Source organism: Pagrus major, chromosome 16 (genome assembly GCF_040436345.1).
Source record: "Pagrus major chromosome 16, Pma_NU_1.0".
Taxonomy (NCBI): Eukaryota; Metazoa; Chordata; class Actinopteri; order Spariformes; family Sparidae; genus Pagrus; species Pagrus major.
This window is the reverse complement of record NC_133230.1, coordinates 8,589,321-8,610,944: the sequence shown is the minus strand read 5'-3', so window position 1 is coordinate 8,610,944 and position 21,624 is coordinate 8,589,321. Positions and strand designations below refer to the sequence as shown.

The 21,624-nt window shown below is 43.9% G+C and overlaps 1 protein-coding gene across 1 annotated transcript in view; it reads right to left on the bottom strand.

Annotated features, from left to right (window-relative positions):
• The window catches only part of LOC141010935 (glutamate receptor ionotropic, NMDA 3B-like), an 81,501-nt gene that overhangs the window by 19,882 nt on the left and 39,995 nt on the right, over positions 1-21,624 (bottom strand). Inside the window, exons 2-7 of the mRNA XM_073484100.1 lie at positions 14,931-15,631; positions 7,910-8,406; positions 6,469-6,740; positions 5,577-5,813; positions 2,435-2,581; positions 2,074-2,219 (exon numbers count right to left, since the gene is read on the bottom strand). Coding sequence (XP_073340201.1) covers positions 2,074-2,219; positions 2,435-2,581; positions 5,577-5,813; positions 6,469-6,740; positions 7,910-8,406; positions 14,931-15,631 — 2,000 coding nt within the window. The remainder of the gene's footprint in view (positions 1-2,073; positions 2,220-2,434; positions 2,582-5,576; positions 5,814-6,468; positions 6,741-7,909; positions 8,407-14,930; positions 15,632-21,624) is intronic.

Sequence of the window (21,624 nt, the reverse complement as noted above, 5' to 3'; positions counted from 1 at the left end):
AGAAATGATCCTATCAGATTAACTATTCATTCAAATGACCACATAAGATCATCGTTAAAACTAACAAAGATCTAAAACAGGCCTTGCACAGCTTCGTTACTTACATGACAAAATGCTTGCTGAATATGTAGCCACACTGAGTGTTAGGATCCCCCGCTTTTCCCATCCGTCCTGCTGATGCTTCACGTCTTATCGCCTGTAACCACTTTTGTCATCTTTACGGCTCAGTTTTTTCGGTTTGACAGCTTTTAAAAACTGCTTTACCCCGTTGGTAGTGCATCACACCACTTAGCAACTTCTGGAGATTTCTCTGTCTGCCACCAAATGGAAGCGACAAGGAGGCTCCTTCACACAATGCAAAGTGCAAGAGCAATGATTTGTTTTTACCTTCTGGAATTGGCAGGACTGAAGTGCGCTCTGTCTATACAGATGCGGAAAAAAGCAAGAGTTACGTTTTCATCTTAAACATCATATCAGGAATGTGATCAAAACAAGGTGTTGCTTACCAACTAAGCATGAGGAGGCAGCATTTCAGTGCTATGCTCCACAAAGCTGGTGCAGACTTTATGAGGGAAATTCTTTAATGTCCCTTTATTATTTTGACATATTGGTTTTTGCATATGAAACCTAACAAATATTGTGTAACATTAATATGTGTGTGCCAGGGTGAAATCCTGTATTGTATATGGTATAATGTGTCGTGAGAGCTAACAATTAGGAACTCAATTAAGGAGTTCATCCTGGAGGGGGTTGATGAAGCCTTTTCCTGTGTATAAGTGTGATGACTTTAGGTTGACGTATGACATGTATAGGACGTTATATGTGTATCCTGAGGAGGATGTGGAGATGATTAATACGTTGTCTGGAGTGAGATCATATGTAATCTTGTCACTATGCTACAACTGTGTGTATTGGGCTTTGTTATTATAAAAGCTGAGGAGAGACTGCCTCTCTTCAGTCATCATCTATGCGCTGCTGATGAGTGAGTCTTGCTTGCAAGCAATAAAAAACTTCTAGAAAAGAAATATTGTGTCAAACTTTGACCAATTCTCATCCGCACTACACAAGTGACTGATTTTCAGTTGCCACGACAACTTCTAGGAGGTATATACTTGAAAAATCGTATGCTCTCCACTGCGTTCGAATTAACCTTAACCCCTCTCTATCATCCTTAACTACTTTCTTTTTGTTTCTGTTTCTATCTTTTTAAATTCTTCTGAATCCTTGCCTGTTTTTGTGTCTTCTGTCGTATCTTGTTTTCACTGACTTAATGCATTATGTAAAGTACTTTAAACTGCCTTTGTGAATTAAATGCATTATATAAATAAACTTGCCTCGCCTTCCTGCTTTCATCTGCTTGCAATCCCCCATTCGACACCCTCTTCATGCAGTCATCCTCGGCCCTTCTTACATCACTTTGTCCCTGACCCTCATTCATCTCCACATTCAACGCCTCTAATGAACCAAAATATGTTCCCTCAAATGTGGAGGGCTTTGTTAATGACATTTATGCAACTCATAGTCTTTCACCTCACTTACACTGTGCGCTGAAATGTGTCTCTCGATAAGGAAAAAGCTCATTCTGAAGCAGGGTGTAAATATAGGCGGGAGTTTTTGATCGTATCTCTGTCAGATGAAAGAGCAAACAGCCTGTTCGCTGTAGTAAAAAAAACATCTACTGGTGGGTTAGACACAACATCACTGCAGGTGTACAAGAAAAACACAAAAAAATCAAAGGGAAAATCAACGCTAATGCACAACAAATTGAGGTATTACACCGATTCCAGATTGAAAAGTCAGTAGGTAGAAACATTAAAAAACAGCCTCACTTAACTGGAAATGAAAGCATCCGAACTGTGAATCATAATGTGATCGGGTGACACATTTTGGAGTTGATGCACATAAATCTGCCATGTTTGCTCTTGCTGTCAGTGGGCAGAATTGTTATGCACGGAGCACATGAAATGTAGGTGCACAGAATACAGACAACCGCAGACTGGATTGATTAGACCTGGATTGCATTTGTTTTTAAATGAGGTCTGTTAACATGTACATTGTCTGCTTGTGTCTTACTTCAACATATGCACGCCTTCTGGGGTGGTGGGCTGGTTGAATCGCCTCATGTAGTCGTGCATCTCCGGGAAGCTCTTCTTCATGTAATCCTCGGCACTGCTCTCCCTCACCGTCCCAAAACGGAAGCCCATGGAGGGATGGTGCAGCTGAGGAAGTGACACATGGATGGAAGAGAGGGTGGAGGTGATACGGATATCAAACTCGTTCTAGCCCTGAACTCCCCACAGGGTTTAGGGATACAGAAGGCGATAATCCTTCTGAAATAATTCCACTCGTTGCTCATTAGCCTGTCCTTGTGCAAGATTAGTTTGTGTGTGTGGCGCGCTGACATGCATGTTTGTGTCCTTGCATGCAGTCTAACCTTGTCGTCATGAATTCCAGAGACCTGCTCGAAGGTCTTCTCCCCGACCATGACTGCGGCTAGGTTGGCGGTGTAGCTGGATAGCACCAGTAAGCAGAAAATGGCCCACAGGTTCATCAGGAAGCGCCCGGTCCAGCACTTGGGAGTCTGCAGAGTGAGAGAGAGATTTTTTGTTTTGGATTTGTTTTTGTCATAATAATAATAATTAAATAGATCAAAAAGAGAGAAAATAGATCTTTTGATGATGAGCGAAAACTAAGAATATCGACGCTCGAAACTGAGAAATGTCAAGATGTCAGGACAAAAATGAAACCGACAGGAAACAAACAACATGGAGGAAGGATAACAAAAATAAGGACTAAAGGGACTCAAAAAATACAAATGTGTGAAAGGAGCTTTGAGGTGTTGACATAAAATGCAGAGCCCCCCCAGAGGCTCACTCAACCTCCTCCTCGCTCTCCTTCTCCGCCATAAAAATACCAATTTAACCCCCCAGTAAGGGTAATCACGTTAATCAAAGCAGACCAGGGGAAGAACTAATGCATGAGAAAAAAATATAACAAAGTGTGACTGTTTGTGAGACACATCGGAAATATCTTTCCGTGAAATTGCATGCCTAGGGGAATGAATCCACCTGAACACAGTGATCATTTATTTATGCCACCAATTAAAATCCACTTAACAGAAGAAAAGAGATGAATTCCGAGTGTTTTTAAAGGCTCGAGATTAATGAGACATTAATTATACAAACAAGGTTGTAACCCATTGATATGAAGGCGTTCCGGATGTTTTGAACTCTTCATAATTAGCTGGTGAATCGAGGGATGGAGGCATGCACAATGTAAGCGCACAATTCTACAGTAGCATTGGGAAGAAACGTGAACTATAGGACAATCGTACACATTCTTCTCTGCACTACGGTGATTAGTTGAAGGTATAATGATCAGGGTGCCCTCGCTGCTCCAGTGTATGCGTTCCCCCTCAGAAGGTATCACTCTTCTCTACTCAGGCGTGTTGAACTATTTCCGTTAATCCACCCCTCAGTCCTCAGATGCTACATTTAGCTAGGACTGCCATTTTCAACTAACTGCTCTTGGCGCTCTTCTGCTCCGTCTCCTCAGACTGAGAGCCCCGAGTGCACTCTGCTGCTCTGGGAGTGACTATTTACGAACGCACACCTCATTTCACAATGTGCTCAAAAGCTATCCCCGGGAAATTCTGATAATGCTAACACGCAAAATGCAATTGAAGCCCTGTCCCCCTCAGACAAAGGTTGTTATGCCTGTTATGTCTAGAACTTATGGCTTATAAGTTGCGGTGGTTTACGATAATAACAGGGGAAGACTTATGACTTGACTTTGGAAAAGGCTTGACGACGACAACTAATGTTTTGTAGACGTAACACAGGTACACTGGTTAGCTAGCTGAAGTGTTAAAGGTGCAATATGTAAAAATTAACAGAATGTCAAGACATAAGAGTTTTGACTTTATCTATATATCTATATATTTTTGTGAGTGTTGAATAAATGTTTTAACCTACCTACCTACTTAACCTGTCATCCCACAAACTAACATGGTCATCTTGACTTGACTTGCTTGAAGAAATGCTTTGTTACAACTGTACAAAAGAGACTCCATTCCTTAAACGCTTCCTCTTTTTATTTTTGGTTTGGGAAAGGATGATTTGTTTTGAAGACTTAACATTTTAAATCTCATCTCTGCTCAATCTTATTAAAACTGCAACACTGCAATAACCAACTCCCAGGAAAATAAGCTATCGTTAGCAGTTCAGCATTCAATTTATTTCCCCCCTGTCTTTCCCATAGCCTAAATAATCATGACTCTTTGGCTCTTACCCAGCACACAGAGGTCAGAGTGTTGCTCAAGGGCATTTTAACAGGTCACAAGGCTGCTAATGGACACAACCTGTTAATTGACACATTGCCAGTTGCGAGGATCAAACCTGTGACCTTTCAGTTACAGGAAGGTCTCTCTAATCACGTCTCCTCCATTCCAGCCAAGTCATTTACGCCGCATCCCTTAGGGACGGAGTGTGAGTATGCGCTTTAAGAAATATTATTATGGGGTGCATACTCGCCAGACAGGAATAGTTTAAGCAAATTATGTTTCAGATATTTATCTGCATGTGCTGCATGAATTTGAGGAGCAAGCATAAGTTATCATAATGATGGATTTTGGCTGTTTAAAAAACAAAGAACGCAGGGGACAGTTGTTCATCACCGTTGCTGGGTATGTGCGGCAGTGTGACTGTGGGTGTGGCGCGATCAGTCAAACCTGACAATCAAATCTGAGTTCTTAAGAATGATGTTACTGCAAAAGTACATTTAATATTTTTACGCGGAGAAGGAAAGAGATTGTTTTTCATCTTGCTAGGTATTTCGTAATCGACAGGTTTGCCTGAGGCTTTGACATCATTTGTCTTTGGTGATCACTCGTCTCACACATTTTCGTCTCATACTACCTACTGACCTTCACTGCCTGGCTCCCCAACTCTGGCCACCCACTTGTTCTCCCCCATTTACATCATCCTGTCTGCCCACCTCCATGTCACCCTCACTATGTTGCTTTTCTCATCTCTGCTTGTCCACTTACCCTTTCAACCTTTTCTCGCCATCTTCCTGTCAACCTCCCCATTACTTTCTTTTTAAAACCCATTTCCCAGTTCACACTCTCACCTTTCTACCCCCCCACCCCCCCCATTCCACCTGCCTTCTTGTTTTCAACTTTGAATCTGACTACTTCGGGGAGTTAACCTCTACTGGGTCGCTCTTTTTCCACCTTCATCCATCCCCATCATCCTCGCCATAACTCCTTCAATCTCTGTCGGCCCACTTACCCTTTCCCCTCTCCCTCCCTGTATGTGCATTATCCTCCCTGTACCTCTCTACTTCATCACTGCCTACCTTCTTAACCTCTCCCCTATCCATCTTTTCCGCTCCCCAGCCATCTCTATCATCTGTCTCCATGCCTCTTTCTCCTCTAACTTCCTCTTTCGACTCACCCTTATTGTTTGTGTACTCTTTCCCATAATGCGCATCCCCTCCTCCCTTTCACTGCAATTTCAATTCCCTGCCCCACCCGGCGTGATGCCTATTTATCACACAGCGGAGAGCTACTTTACCTTGGTGGCGACAGTGCGTCCAAACAGTATGGCGTAGCAGAGATTGAGGGCGGAGGAGTAGGAGAACACACGCAGCCGGTTCCTGCCATGGGGTGTCATGCCGAAGGGGCTGTTCCACTCGTACAAGGTGAGGAAGAGCGCGGTGAGATGTAGCGTGACGAAAATCCCCACCCACATGGACCAGTGGAGAGGCCACATAAAGGCTCCAATGGGGGCTGCAGTGTCCCGGCTACGAACCTGGTAAGTCAAAAAACAAATCCAAGAAACTGGCTGGATGTATTTTCAGCAAATTGAGATTGCGATTCAACCTCCAGTTTGTAAGATCATGCTGGTAAACTTCTCATACCAAGCGTAGTTAGCTTTTGCAAAGTTGCATACATGTTTTTTTTTTGTGCTATTCATCATTTTCTAAGGATAAGAAATCCCTTTTTCAGATAGTAGTTTTAGTTTTTCAGATCACATTGCCGGATCATATTATGGATTTCAGTTTTCGAGGCACAGAGGGACATGTTAATAAATCAAAGCGTAAGCAGCATGTTTGACTCTGAAAATCCTCAAACTCACGCTCTCTTAAACTGTCGTCCCTTTTCAACTTTCAGAATTAATTTGTTTGCAGCAAAACTCAAGAAACTAATTACACACAACTAATGAGCTCCTCTTCCTCACCAGAAGACCGGGTGAGAAGGGCATAGGGGTGAAACTAAGTATCTGCAGACCCGTATCATCAAATCATACTGAAAAAGCCATAGCGAGAGAGAGAGCGAGAGAGAGAGAGAGAGAGACTGACAAATCAAAGCAACACTGAAGATTGTGATGCTGCCACTGACTCAAAATGCTGCGATCATTAAAATACAATCTCCAGCAAACTAATAAGGACATCAAGCAATCGTACCAGAATGCCCAAGCTGGTGGAGTAGAAGGGCGAGGTGAAATCGATGACTCTGCTCCTGGCAGAGTTGATGGAGAAAGAGGTGACAGCCATGTCAGCCGTTCCGCTCAGGAGGTCCCCGACAAGTCCCGTCCAGCGTCCCGTCCCGCTCGAGGCTCCGTACTTCCCGTCACCCACAATATAAAGGTCGAAGGTGAAACCCATGTCCTCTGCAAGTTTCTCTAACAGGTCGACGCAGTACCCATAGCAGCACTTCCTGAGGTCTTCTGGTAGCTCTGACAGGGAAGAAGCAATTATGGGAAATTTGTCCATTCAGATATTTATGTTAGAGCCTGACGAGTAAGAAATTGCGATATCGATATACTGGCCAATATGCAATGATTTTTTGCAATGATCCCTGGTAAGCTTGTGACAACTTGTGACACAGATCTGTAATGGAGGCAGGATATTTTACAATTTAACAAATCCCAATTTTCGTGAATCTGTGTAGAGGTTACCCGCCTTTTTGTTATAGGCTCCTCCCATTGCAATGACCATTTATTTAGCCACTTGGCATGAAGGCAAACACACACCTTCGAGCACACACTTCACTTCTATGCCAGATATAAGCCTTCAAAAGCCAAAACTGCGGTCCTGAAATGTTGGGAAGCTTTTGTGGACCGACCAACTGATTGAGCAATAGGGCTTCTGATCACAGCTAAAGGAGTTGACAAGCTTGACACACTATAATATAGATTTTTAACTATTTCTGACATTTTCGCAATTTAGATTTTTCTGCCAAACCTTTCTGCAAACTCAATAAAGCAATATGCCAATTACTTTTGAAACTTGGCACAAATCTCTGCAATACTTCCACCCAAGAAGATATTTTCTCTTGCTCTTGAAACACAGGCTACAGAGCTAAAAACCTATTTACTTTCCTCAATTCCTGCATTATCCAAAAGATGCCGGCTCCTATTAGCTGTCTTCCATTGGCCATCTGCTGAAAAAAGTAAGTAAGTAAAAAAAGTTTGATGCCTTACTGGATATTTTACTGCCTTACAGTAGGCAGTTTTTTATAGTTGGGTGAGTTGTCTTTTTACTCAGAGATGTAGCTCTGTAGTTCTTTGACATGCTAGTCTTGATCTCTCATTGATTTACCGCCTTTAATCCTCTTCACTCATGAAGCGGAGATGTAGACCTAAGCCCTTGACACTGCACCAGGTATATTTTTCAACTGGACTGACCAGCCATGATCCTTTATTGATTTTCCATCTAAAATCCACTTCAGGCTTGAGGAGGAGTAGAGGAGATGTGGCCATGTGACATAGCGATGAGATCTAAGCCCAGAGATCTGAGAGTTTACATAAGAGAAGCTCAAAGTTTTCAGAAATTAGAACTCATGCATATGCTCCTACAAGTTAAAATGTGTTTTTTTTTAACAGAAGATCAAATCAAAACTCACCAGTACCGTCCCATTCCGTAGTTGTCGCATTTGGGTTGTGCAGTTGGTTGAAGAGGCTGTGGATTAGGTCAGATCGGTTGGTTCTGGGGTCCAGACAGAGCTGACCAGCTGGACACAAGCCGTCGTCGTCTACTTCCCGTGTGAAGACAAACGGATGTTCCACCAGTGTCACCACCCTCAGGCGGTGTCCCTCAACGGAGAGTCCAGGCCTCCAGCGCCCTCCAACGTTACCGTCCCCCTGCCCGTCCCCTCCCCTCACTCCAGCTCCAAGACCTTGTCCCTGGCTGTTCCTGAACCCTCCCACCAGTCCCAGGATCCCCCCTTCTAACTCCAGCCTGCCTCTGGTCCACTGGCCTACAGTCACCCAGGCCGGCTGGCCAAGAGCGCCCCTCTTCAGGCTCCATACGTGGAACAGCTGGGAGGATAAGACCCGAGAGAGGCTGGCATCCACCTGGATGAGGCCTGTGGCCCCGGTGAAGGAAGTGTTGGAGAGAAACCTCAAGGGACAGAGAGAGACAAACAATAAGCGAGAGGCAACTAAAGTGAGAAACAATGCAGGATCAATACTGGGTTATTGCAGTTCAGGGGCCCCATTACAGAAACTTCAAATACTATCTTATCTCAGTTAGGATGACATTTAGAATTTACAGAAATATGTTTTCTAACTGCATTGGGAAAACAACCCTAACTTATCTTGGGATAACAGTTTTGTTATTACAGAACTGTCTTAACTGAAGAATCATATTAGGCTGGCATAGACCCTGTCCTAAAATAACTCTAAACCCTCTTACTGTGTGTATTTCTGTATGGCAATGACGAGGAAGATGAAGACCAACATTAACACTTAACTATTCTGATCGAAAGGCTACTCAAACAATGATTGTTGGAGAAGCTAACGCTGGTGTTAGCCTGCTGGAGGGGCGAACACGGATGTAAGCCTGTTGGAGAAGTTGACATTGATGTTAGCATGCTGCAGAGGCTAACACTCTTCTTTCAAAGGGTTTAGGCTATATCTGTTTCTACACCAGCATAATTAGCCTAATGCCTCTGACTTAGTGAAGCTAAAATTGAACACCTGTCTTTTCTGGCAAGGAAAAACAGGCAGTTTTTGTTTGCATTCTAAACACAGACACGGGGATGACAGGACAAGTGCTCGCTGAAGAAACAAGTTTATAGTTTTGGTTATGATTCTCGAGGTACAAGGTCTGAGATAAGACAGAAAATAGCCATGAGTTCAGGAACAGCTTCTGTAATAGGAAGATAGGATTCCTAGCTTAAGGATTACTTAAGATAAGACAAGCAGTTAGAACATTTTTCTGTAATAAAGCTGCAGAAATATAGCCCTCAATAATACACATCACTAAACTAGCCAGTTAAAAAAAATAAAAAATTGAGAAAAAGCAAGAAATAAGTTACAAACGATGGTGCAGACAGGCATGGTCTGGTTGCGGAGCTTTTGCAAGTCTAGTCTCAGATGGGTAATTGCATCTCCCAGAAAGTCATAATTAAAAGTTAATGCAGTGCAGTGAGGGTCCCCTCATATCTGCCAGTCCATACAGACAGTCATTGCTATTCGTCTCACTCGCCTGGTGGCGTCGGTCCTTACGGCAGAATACATTATAAAGAGCAATCCCCGTTTGCACATAAATCTGCCCTGGCCTCTTGAACCGTGCAGGGATTGTTGGCTCACGTCTCGGCATTTGATCATGTGGACATCGTCAGGTGATGTCTCAATGTGACGGCATACGAGTGCCGTTTGATCATGTCTTGATTAGTGGGGGATTGTCAGGAGGTCAGTGAAAATTGTACGAGAGGTTGTTTAAATGTTAAAGTATGCAGGGATCACTGCATTCGGTATGGGTGTTGAACCGTGCGGCGACTGTTGATTACGTCTGGGTCAATGCTAGAAATGGCAAGTTTTCCCTGCTGTTAATGGAAAAGGTTGGTTAAGTCATAGCCCTTTCTCAAAGCAGAGCAAAAACACAGCTTTTTTTTCCCTCTTGCTCTTTGTTTTATTCTCTCTTCTTCTTTTCCTCGCCCTATGTTGAATTGATGAGCATATAATGTAACTACTGCAGGAGAACTTTCTGCATTAAATATGGGGCAGGCGATGTAAAATGAAATGACTAAATTGATCATGAGGGTCATTAACCTCACCTCCAAGCCTAGCCTGAAATAAAGCCTGTCTGCATCACACATAGGACGATACAACATGTGAATCTCTGCAAGACTTTTTTTTTGTATTCTGCGTGTGCTTTTGTTCATTCTCCCCGTCAAAAGCACAATATCAATTTATAAACCCATTTCTGCCGCCATAACTCTCATGAGGCTGATTAAAAATGCCTCTGATTTCAAAGTCATTCCCATCCCATTCCCCGTTAACTTATGTTTCCTCATCAGTAGCTCCCTCTGTCTCTGTGACCATAAAGCGGAAGTGCTAGCCTTGCCTTGAGCTGAAATCACTCATGGTAATAGCGCGGCTGAATCATCATATCCCACAGACAGCAGATTCATCAAGCCAACCCACTCCAGACTCATATACTATTACTGTAGTGGCTGCGGCTGGCCACAAAAAAATTATCCATACGATTCACTCTACATGTCGTGTCTGAGCAGAGGAGTGTGAAGCCCTCCTTTTTCCGCAGTTTGTGACATTTTTGGATTTGTGCCCGGAGATAAAAAAACGTGAGATCCAGGGATAAGAGCCGGGGAGTGAAAAGTGCAGCACACATTCAAGCAGCGCCACCTTTTTAGTTATAGGTTGTTGCGGGTTTGTTGTGGTGCACTGGGCCAGAGGCTGCGTTCAAAGAATGACGGTGGATGTCAAAGCAGGTTGATAAGTTGGCCAGTGGTGTCAGAGAGGGATGGCTTCCTCTCACTAACACCTGGCCCCGGTTTACGCACTCTTGAGAGTAAATGTCAGCAGAGTGGCCGGTAAATGATGACTCTATAAGAGAGTCCCAGGCATGCGTCTCACTCCCTTATCGCTCCATCTCCTTTAGTTTGGAGGAAAGTTTACTCCCTCTGTCATTGTCTGTCTGGGATGATACGAGGCACTCTTGTTTCAGTGGTTTTAATCTCTTCCGGGGAGATGGAATCAGCGTGGCAGCAGTGTCGAGTGAGATGCCACTGACTGGCAGATCTCACTCCGATAGCAACAACCCTCTATCAATTCTCCTCCTCTCCTTTCTCCTCCTCCTCGCTCACATCCTATCCAGTATGAGTTTCTTCTCCCTTTTCTTTGATATTATTTCTATCTTCCTATAGCTGTTTCCTACTTCCCCCCCTCTTTCATCTATCTGTTCCTTTCTTTCTAATGTATTTTTGGGAATAAGCACCCGGGGAGCTTTTTTTCTGATTCTGGACATTCGGAAGAAATACATCAAAAGTGGCTAGTTTGTCATATCTTTACTCTGCTCCACTGCTTTGAATCAGAAACAGTAATATTGGTGCAGTTTTGTGCTCTCGTCCTCCCTCACACCTCCCCGTGTTGCTTATATCTCCAGACATCCTCTCTCCCTCCATGCCTTCCTCGCTCAGTCCCTTGGGCATTGAGTTGTTAATTGCCTTTTCCTTGTGGAAGTCTCTCCCTTCCTTCAGCTTTGTTAGGGTTCTCTGGAGCAATGGCATGTCTGGCTGTTGCAAGGGAGGGATAAGAATCAGGGAGTACACTAGAGGGCACGGAGTCTACCTGGACCGGGTTGAATAGTGCGATAGAACAGCCTCTTTTATCAGTCTCTCGCAGACCAGGAACAAAGGTCACTGACACTATATTGTGGAGGGCTCTATTATAAAAAGCCTATACTGATAGTCTAGACTATGTCCTAATTGGCCCATCACAGACAAAATTGTGACTTTCGCTGGATTCCTGACAAAGTTGGAGTCAGTTTAAAAGCATAACTTAAGACCAAGGCGGCTCAGATGCCTGTTCGGAGCCAGTGCCTACTCTTGAACCAGTTCCTTGCGTTTTGACAGCCGACACGGATGGAGGCAGGGTTATTGTGACCACAGACCACCTAAAAAACACTTATGACCACCATATTTAAAAACCAGAACTAGTGTAGCATGTTCTTGCTCATCCATGGGAGAATAAACAAAAGATTTTCGCTATGGAAAGCAAATCGAAGCAACAGTTGTGCGAGGACCAGTCATGCTTGGACGCCAATGTAGGCATGCAAAGCCAGGAGCAACACTTCCATAGTAGTCTGCCATAGTTGTTCCGAGCAATGCTGAGGAAACTGGGGGCGTACACAGTTACTGAATGATGTGACTTTTTGCAGGTTGAACTAACTCCAAACCAGCACTAGCACTAGCACCAGCCCAGAACCAGCACTTGGTTCACACTGGTCGAAAGGGGGCGATTGATTTCTTTATTGTTCAAAGGATAACAAGACTTCACTTAAAATGCAAATGCCAACCTGTTGGTCACACTAGAAGAAAAGTCAGTAGATTACCAAATTGTAGGCTTCATCCTTTGAGGACTATCAATGTCTAGGGCTGTAACAAACGGTTATTTCATTACTAATTAATCTGACAATTGTTTTCACAATTATTTGATGAAATGATTGGTCTAAAATGTGAAAAATGCTCACTCTATTCACCAGAGCCCAAAGCGACGTCTCCAAATTGCTTCTTTTTTTCCAGCCAACAGTCTAAAACACAAAAACTCTACATTTTCTGTCATAAATCACAAAGAAAATCAGCAAATTCTTCATTTAATAAGCTGGAACCAGTGAGTTTAATATCTTTGCTAGAAAATTGACCAAAACGATTCACTGATTGTCAAAATAGTTGGCTATTAATTTTCCTTTCGTCGAAAAATCGACCGAACGCGCAGCTCTACCTGCTAGCGTGGCTAAAAATGAGTGTTTTAATCACATGAAAGCCAATAAACCTAATGTACAATAATACTGCTTTGTAACCCACTTGTTTTAGCCTCTGGCCCTCCATGCCAAATTACACTGGCATCCCAAGGCTCTACTAAACTGCAGAAGGAAGGAACACTGTGAGAATCCAGCTTGTGATTATGTGGGTGGTGTTGATGATCACTCTCAGCTGGCAGACACTGTGTGTGTTCAATATTTGCTGTGGGCCCAGCTCAAACCACAAATCCTTCTCTCACCAGTGCCATGCGACCACATGAAGTTAGACTCACGCTGTTTTATCCAGTGCACCGTTTGAAAAATAATCATGTCAACTGCCAGAGCAGAGATATTTAACTTTGGAGTGAGTTTTAGGCATGGCGGCTCAGTGCATCACTCAGTATCAGCCACATATGGCTTAAGAGGTGTTGTTATGTCTGTGAGTTTTTTTTTTTTTGCTGTGTACAAACGTAAGGATTTAGTTTTTCTGAAAAAACTAAAGTGCAATGGTTTCTTATGTATTTCAATATGCTTTTTTCTGTGTGTGTGTGTGCATGTGTGTGTGTGTGTGTACGTGTTATCACCAACCGCACCTTGACAGAGCGCGTGCGAGCTGTCAGAGGCCCTTTTAAAAGCTGCAGGGATTGAAGCGGCGGCAACAGCGGAGAGAAACAGACAAAAACTCTCTGGTGTCAGTCTGTGCATCTGTATGCCATAAAGACCTCCTCCCCACCCCCAGTGTGACAGTGCTATTCAGAAGACGCCGCCCCCGTGGTGCAGAGGACAGACAAGGGCAGCAACCGAAGCGTACAGTACCACAAGTGGAGCCAGCAACTGCTCACAAATATGCCAACATGTCACTCAGAAAGTTAACGAGCTTACAGATATTTAGTGGTGTGACCAGAGGAATTAAATTGCCGTTGTCAGTGTCTTACATATATCATTCGGCGGGGTTAAACGTGTTCACTTTTGGGACCTTGGCTAAGAATTTGCAAGTGACCGGTTGGCCTATTGGCTGCAGAGGTAATAGAGACTATTTGAGGTTCAGCCCTGACAGACCAATACTAATCCCAGTTTCGCCTGAGGCAAAACATTTAGCATTTTGAAGAGGTGCAAGTTTCTCTGTGGTCCACTGGGCTGAAGTTTTCTTGCACAAATCTCCAGCTGCAGGGTAATGCTCTGGAACTGACCTTGCTCCTGACCTTAAGCAAAGTGCCGTAAAATTAGTATTGTACTGTGTTCATTTGTCTTTGGTTGGTCCTTTTAGATAAAGTCTGTCCTAATAGTGTTGACAATAAGGTCTGTGGATTATAATAATCAACTTTTTTGTTATGCCTAGATAAGCTAATTATCCAGTTAGAAAAATATAGGTTAGTTAGTAAGTTAGCCTAGTTTGCTGCCATTAAACTGCTGAGTCATTGAGCTCCTGCACACTCAGTGTTGTGGACATCCTACATGTAGTCTTGCATAGTCAGACCTTTCCCCACAGCACTGTCAGTGCTGGAGAAAGGTCTGGCTGCACCTATTCTCAATTTGGTATGGGGGAAAAACACACTGGCTTGTTAGCGTATCTTTAAACCGATCGCAATCGGTCTTCAACCCAGGATGCAGCAATGGTGCCCCTGCAAAATCGTGTCGGGGAAACTCAGTCTACACATGGGGAGGTGAGCACTAGCATTAAAGTGGCTTAAACAGCTGCTAGCTTATTTAGATTCGTGCCGGGTTAGTGTTCGAGTAGGGTGTAGGTTGCTAGCTTGGAAGTGGTTATTCTTGTTTCATGTAGAGATGGGGGTTTTGCCAACAGTACACGCAGATAGCGGAGGAAAGTGGGGAAGAGGCGACCAATTACACACTTTGTACCAACAGTCTACATGCGGTAAGTCAGACTATCCTACGTGATACGAAGATAAGATGCTGGGGTCTAGCTGATGTTAGCTGGAAACAGGAAGTGAGCTCAGCACTTGTTGCCTTGTGTTGCATATCATGACATGGAGTACCGTACAAAGTCATGTTGTAACATAGCTAGGGAGTGTTAAAATCACAAATGGGGCTGACAAATGCATTTCAACTTTGGTCTTTCTGATAATTATATATATTTCTTTGTAATTTGAGTGAACTTAATATTTTATCTGTAGTGTGTGATACATCTGTGCGTATACCTGGCCAGATATTGTCCCGAAGAAGGCAGCTCATGACGGTTTGGTTTGTCGTAACAGTTCACCATGTTCTGTATCAGCGCCAAGTCCGGCCTCACCATGGTCGCCGCAGTGACCGCACGGCCGATCAGCTGCAAAGCATCCCGGATGTAGAAGCTGATTGGCTTGCGGCCGACCTCCCCGTAGGCCAACAGTCCAAGGGGACCTCCGAGAGTGTGGAGCGAATCTGGAGATAAGGGATATCCCATGATCCACTGCAGCGCTGGCAGTGATGGAGCAAGGCGCTGAGCAGCCCGCAGGACTGAGGCGACACACTCGGGGTCAGAGCCCAGGAGGAGGACAGAGGAGATGGGAGAGGGGGAGCGCAGGAAACGAGTGGAGAGGATCTTCAAAGCTTCTTCTTCTCTCTGATCCTCCCTCCTCTCTGCGCTGGTATCCCCTCTCCTATCCCCACCCCCCGAGATGCGGGTCAGGTTGATAATGTCCCACAAATGCCAGGTAGCACCGCTGTGGGTCTGCAGGTGAGACAGCAACCCGTCGCCTCCTTCTTCCCATCCGGGGCAGATCACAGCTGCTCCTCCCCAGCTGCCTTCCCCTCGGCTTCCCCTGTCCCTGTCCCCTTCTTTCCCCTGCAGGACCGTCAGCAGCAGGCTGCCCAGGGTTGATGGAGGCACACGGGCCGACATCTGCAGATGGAATCGGTTCTATCAGAGAGGACAGGAGGGAGAAGAGGAGTTGAATGAAAGAAGAAAATAGTGCACAGAGAAGTGAGAAAGTTAAAAAGAAAAGTGAAATGATGGAGGAAGACAGGACAAAAAGGGAGAGAAGAAAGGGAGGAGAGAAAAGAGAAAACAAGATCAAAACAGAGATAAATAGAGAAACCCAAACCCCAACACCTCGGGGCTGAATAACGTACAATCAAATTAAACGCAGCTTTTATGAGCGCCGGAGTGCTGCAAAACAATCCCTCTTGTTGCAGTAATTCACCACAACAACACTGATCAGAAACAATCAGTCACATTCGTTCATTATCTCTCACTCTGGATGAGAAGAGTCGCGCCGATACAAACAAGGAGTCAATGATTCGCATCTAATCTGCAACATCACAGTTGGCTTGGCAACACAACAGTAGCATCCACAGTTCGTCCAGAAGCCCTCATTTCCAAACCCCACTGAAGACACTGGCTTGTTTCATACTGTTCCAAAATGGATAACACTGTTGTCCTTGAATGCAGCTCACAGATGGACCGGCCCCCTTCCTTCCTTTGGGGCCTCCATCCATTTTTCATCCTATCTGTGCTCCAGGCAAGGTTGAGGGGGGATTCTGCTTTTGTATAGAGAGCTCAAAGTTTAGCTTAACATGACTTAAGATTTGCACCACCTGACTAAACTGAAATTATATATATAGATGCATGACCCAATATGCTCATAAACACCCTCTGGCACAAATGCATATACATTTTATGAATCTCTATAACATATGCACAAACACACACATATAGTACTTAATTAAATTTGTACATATACTGTAAATCAATGCAGGTATATACAGCGTTTGTCGAGAAACTTGCACACTCACACACGTGTTTTTCTGAAGATGAGATCTTTAAACAGAACTGCAACCCACACACTTTCATTCAAATGGAAATATCCCACTTGGGAGTACAAGGTAAACAGAGCGGGCCCTCTGCTGAAAGTCCTTGAGTCCCATAAGAGTAAGAAAAAAATTGTTTGACTGAAGTCTGCAAAGACATGGATGAATTAATGGAGTGTATGTATTTATCCTCCTGGGAGAGCCTTGGAGTGTGTGTGAAGGTAGGCCTCTTCGTTTGAACTCGATGGGGGGCCAGGAAGTGGCGGAGGTGGGGTGGCGAGACGCCAGCGGGTGGCCCAGGGGAATAGAGATAGTGAGGCGGTGCCTGCTACAGGTGTGAGCATTATTCAGCACATTACCGCCAGGGATGAAACTAACATCGTGCATATTTTGTCAAAGGACTCAAAAAGTGGCGATAGCGGATCAAAACAGAGCCGTGAGGCAGCTGGAAGGAATTAGTATGTAAATCTATATCTGCTCTCATTCTAAGTCTCTCTTGGTGGGATCCATCTGTGGCATATATCCTTTAACATGTAGGCATACATTCATATTTAATGTATGGATATACTGAACTAAGTACACATAGCGATGACAAGTGCAAACAGCAGATGAATGTGCAACATGAACAAAAATCTGTAAGTTATGCTCCCAGCGAACGCAGCTTGTTAGAAAACCAGAAACATAATCTTAATAAATATATCATTGTCAAATTAATTATAATAATAATCATCTGTGCACATCACACAGCTGTGTCAGCTGTTTTTCCACCAGCGTTTCTTTTTATTATTTTTTCTTGCCTTCACAATTACAGCTAACTTCTAATTTACTTGACTTTTTGAGAGAATCTTTGACAATTTCATTTACATTTTGAGGCGTTTAGCCGGTCTCTCTTATCCAGTGTGACTCACAATGAGCACAACAGTAGAATTACTTCAAGAGTTAGGACGTGAGGATGATAATAATAAGAGCTCGCTGGAGCATTGTACATGTTGTATTTGTAGTCGTGGCTGTTTGGAGGGAAAGCAAATTAGAGTGGAAGGAGGGAGGCAGATGTGGGAGCTGAGAGATAAGGTGATATGAGCCTTTTCGTGAGGTCAAGAGTTCCAGCCCATAAGAACGGGAAGCACTCGGCAGTTTTGAGTGGTGGTGAAAGGACTTATTCAAAGATTCTGTGGGCAATCAAATGTGACAAGCACCAAAGTGGACCCAATGAAACTTTAAAAAAGCAAATCACTTTAGTTATTGCCTAATACAACTGCAGTTGCCTCTTTGCATGTGAGTGTTTTGGCTCAATTATTTCTATTGACATTATGGCCATAACGTCTGAGAGCTTTTTTGCTATGTACAGTAAGTAGGTTATAGGTACAAATGTGATTTACATAGCTTTCCTCAAAGTAATGTACATTAAGAGGGGTACTTGGAGAGTGTAGACTATGGTTGCATTTGTAAGTAGTCACTCTGAGCACTCGAGCTCACTCTGGCTACTCAGAGCACCGCGCTCTCAGAGCAGCAACGTGCCAAGAACAGTCAGTGTTTCATCAACAGTTGAAATAGCAGTTCTAGCTAACTGTATAAACTGTGGACTGATGGGTGAATGTATGGAAACAAATTCAACACTCACAAGCATAGAAGAGTTAGCTGTGTGTTGTGTAACATTAGCTAACTGTTAGTTAGTAAGTTAGTTATTTATCTCCTCCTCCCCAGCCTGCTTTCCCGGCACACCTACACTGCATCTCCTCAATTTGCGAATCCCTGTTCCTTGTGTTTTTCCAACCTATGAGCTCCTTCCATTTTCCTAGTGTTTATCCAGCCTATCAGATCCTTCTGTATTCCTAGTGTTTATCCAGCCTATCAGATCCTTTCATGTTCCTAGTGTTTTTTCAAACCTATCAGCTCCTTCTGTGTTCTTAGTGTTTATCCAACCTATCACCTCCATCCTTGTGCCTGGTGTTTTTCCAACCTATCAGCTCCTTCCATGTTCCTGGTGTTTTCCACTCATTCCCCTTACCTATGTTTCTCAGGCTGTGATTCACCCTGCATTTTATATGAACGTTAGGAGCTACCTACCTTCCCTGAACAACAATTCAGCGGGAGCTAATAAGATCACATTTCGTCTGTGCTTTGAGCTGTGCGTGCTCAGTGCTACGTCAAACACTTTGTTGCTCTGATTGGTTGTACAAATATGATATATGTCAACATGTGTTTCATTGTTTCATTTAAGGCTCAGATTAGGTGTATCATATATCCTGCGAGTCGACTTTGTTGAGCAGCTGTAGAAGTGAGAAAGAGCCTACACATGATATTCTGCCTACTTGTCTTGCTCTGAGAGCTGGGAGGCTGTATTCAGATTGACAACACCACTGAATAAAAAAAATTAATGAGGCAATTTCGGTGATGTAGTGAAGGAGTCGATGCGGAGGGCTCTGGCAAAAAGAATGCAGCGTTGCGCAAACAACACTGAACTTGGCTATTAGTTAATTCTGCTGTTTACCTCATAAAGTTACAGGGAAAGAAATGACATTTCGCATAGTATTCATAAGACGTATTACCTTTAACAACGCACTACCATCAATGCAGCCCATTGCATTTTTTTAATGCAAGGCTGATGTAATTCTGAATGCCTGCTTAAGCCAACTATCACCAGGTTGCTTCATTGAGGAAGTCTTTTACTGGCCACCGTTTGGGCTCAGTGGGTCACTTCTTGAGCTGGCCACTGATGCCAACTCATGGTAAGCCACACACAGCCTCCTGCCAGGCAGCCCCTGTTACTTTCCTTTAATTTTTTTCTCTTTCCTGTCACACACACACACACGCACACTTCATGTTCTTTAGGGCACCGGCACTCAAAACTGGCTGAAACGATCTTTAACCAAACAACAACATCCTACATGACGCATCTTGAAGCATTTCAGTGCATCAAGAACAATAAAAATCCCTGCCAGCTTAATCCTGCATGTCCTGAAAACAAGCTGGCAGCATCAGTGTTTATCCATGTGACATGCCAGATATAATGTATGTGTGTAATTTCTGCACATATGTTTGCATACTTGCATGAATGCTTACGACAGATCTTCAAGTCCACGAGGGCTGTCTGCCTGAATTTCTTGTGTTTGTTTTTGACATCCTGTGCTTTTGCCTTGGGTCGGGGCCAACTTTGTTGCTGCCGTTATCAGACATTTGAATTTAAAATGTCTTTTTTTTTTGCAAACCTTAGGGAGCCTGAGTGGTTTTTGATCTCCAGAGGAAAGCTGACAGAATTTTTTTTATTTTTTTTTAATGATGTCACAGTCTAGACAAGATAAAAGGTGACTGTGCTGTCTGGGACTTGAAAGTTTGCAGAATGTTGGCAACAGAAACACAGACACGTGTGTGTGTGTGCAGTGTGCAGGGACCTGCTTGACACAAACAGGCTTGATCCTGTCAGCCATGGTACTCTCTGAGTCCAGCTCTACCGCTCAGGTCATCCCAGACCCAGGTTGATGTTTTCCGAAAGTACACAGGTCTTTTTCAGGCTTGGTTAGGAGTGTAATGGATGTTTTCTCTAAGCAGCTAGACGTTTTCAACCTGTAAGAACCTCCAGGGTGCATTTCTGTGTGTATTTTTTGTATGCTCTTATCTTTTTTCTTTTCTCAGGTAGAAGCTCCATCCGCAAGCACAGGTTATAAAGACTCTGAACTAAGGATGCAGGATAAGCATGGCTAAAAGGAACGTCAGCATTATTCCAGTATAAATTTTAAAATCCATACCCCTTTTAACACATCTGCAAATTACGAGCCTTGAACTGAACCTCTGCCTCTACTAAAGAAAGTCCTGTTTGATGCATTGGTCCAAAGATTTTCAGGTTTTGAAATACACTGCATGTGCACAAATACATGCAAAGAAACCCCCAGACACTGACAGCAGATAGGCACACATGCAGGAGGCACAAACAAACAAGCACACACAGGCAGCAGTGCAAGAACACACAGATACAGTACAAACACACCGTGGTGTGAATACTCGAGCATAGACCCAGAGGGATCTTTGGGCAATGTGGAGTAAGCAAACCGACAGGAGTGCGTTGAATCAGAACAGGAGGGAGCAGCTCTCAGTTACTAAGCTCATTCCTTATTTAGGCCTCCATAAGAACAGCATCAACACTTGGAAGGTGTGCAACCCAATGCACATTGCCAAAAAGGAAAAAAAAAAAAAAAAGATTTCCCTGAACAAAGAAAGGAGCACAGAAGAAACAGCAGCACCTGCAGTTTCAGAGCTTATTAGAAGCAAGTTGGAGCAAAAAGCGAGGAGGTGGGACTTGGGAGCATGTGTGTGTGCGCATGTGGACACTCTTGGTGGTTCAGGCGGGCTAAAGAGGCCTACGATGTAAGCTGAAGCCTTGAAAAAACTGGTATCTCCTCTCGTCCTCCCTCTACAGCTTCAGGCGAGGGATCTCTTTAATTCGCTGCAGCTTGACTTATTGCGAGAGCTCACTGTAGCCCCTGCTCGGGCTTAACAACGCGCTCATGAATCGTTTGCATTGAGCAAAACGCTGTTGGAAAAAGAGCGGGGGTGTGCTTCGTGTTGTCCTCGCCGTTACATCCAACGGTGTGGACCTCTGCCTGAGCCTCCCAATGGCTGCTTAGCTTCCTATTCAGCCCAGAAAACAAAGCTCATGGTCAGGGCAGCACTCCAAAACAACAACACTTCACTGAGCACATTCATATTTTATCGGCGTGTCACCAGGTGAGTTGGCTTTATGCAGGGAGGATGGGAGATAGGGAAGAGACATACACAAGGAGATCAGTGTTTGAATGTGAATATATATTTGAGATGAAAGATGGAGGAAAAATTGATAGGTGGTTTAATATCCGTATTTTTGAAAAGAGGTAAAAGGTGATGGTTTGCATCTAAATGTGTGTGTGTAATGGGAAGGAGCGAGAGAGAGAGAGAGAGAGATGGGGGTGTGCGTCTTGAGGAAGACAGAGAAAGATTTTCTCAGCAGGGGGCAAGTCTTTTATTTCAAACACCTGAGATGAAAACTGAGCGTATCATAACCTGAATGTCAGACTAAAATGTCATAGCAGATGTGGGCCTGTGTGCGCGCACCAAAAAAAAAAGAAAAAA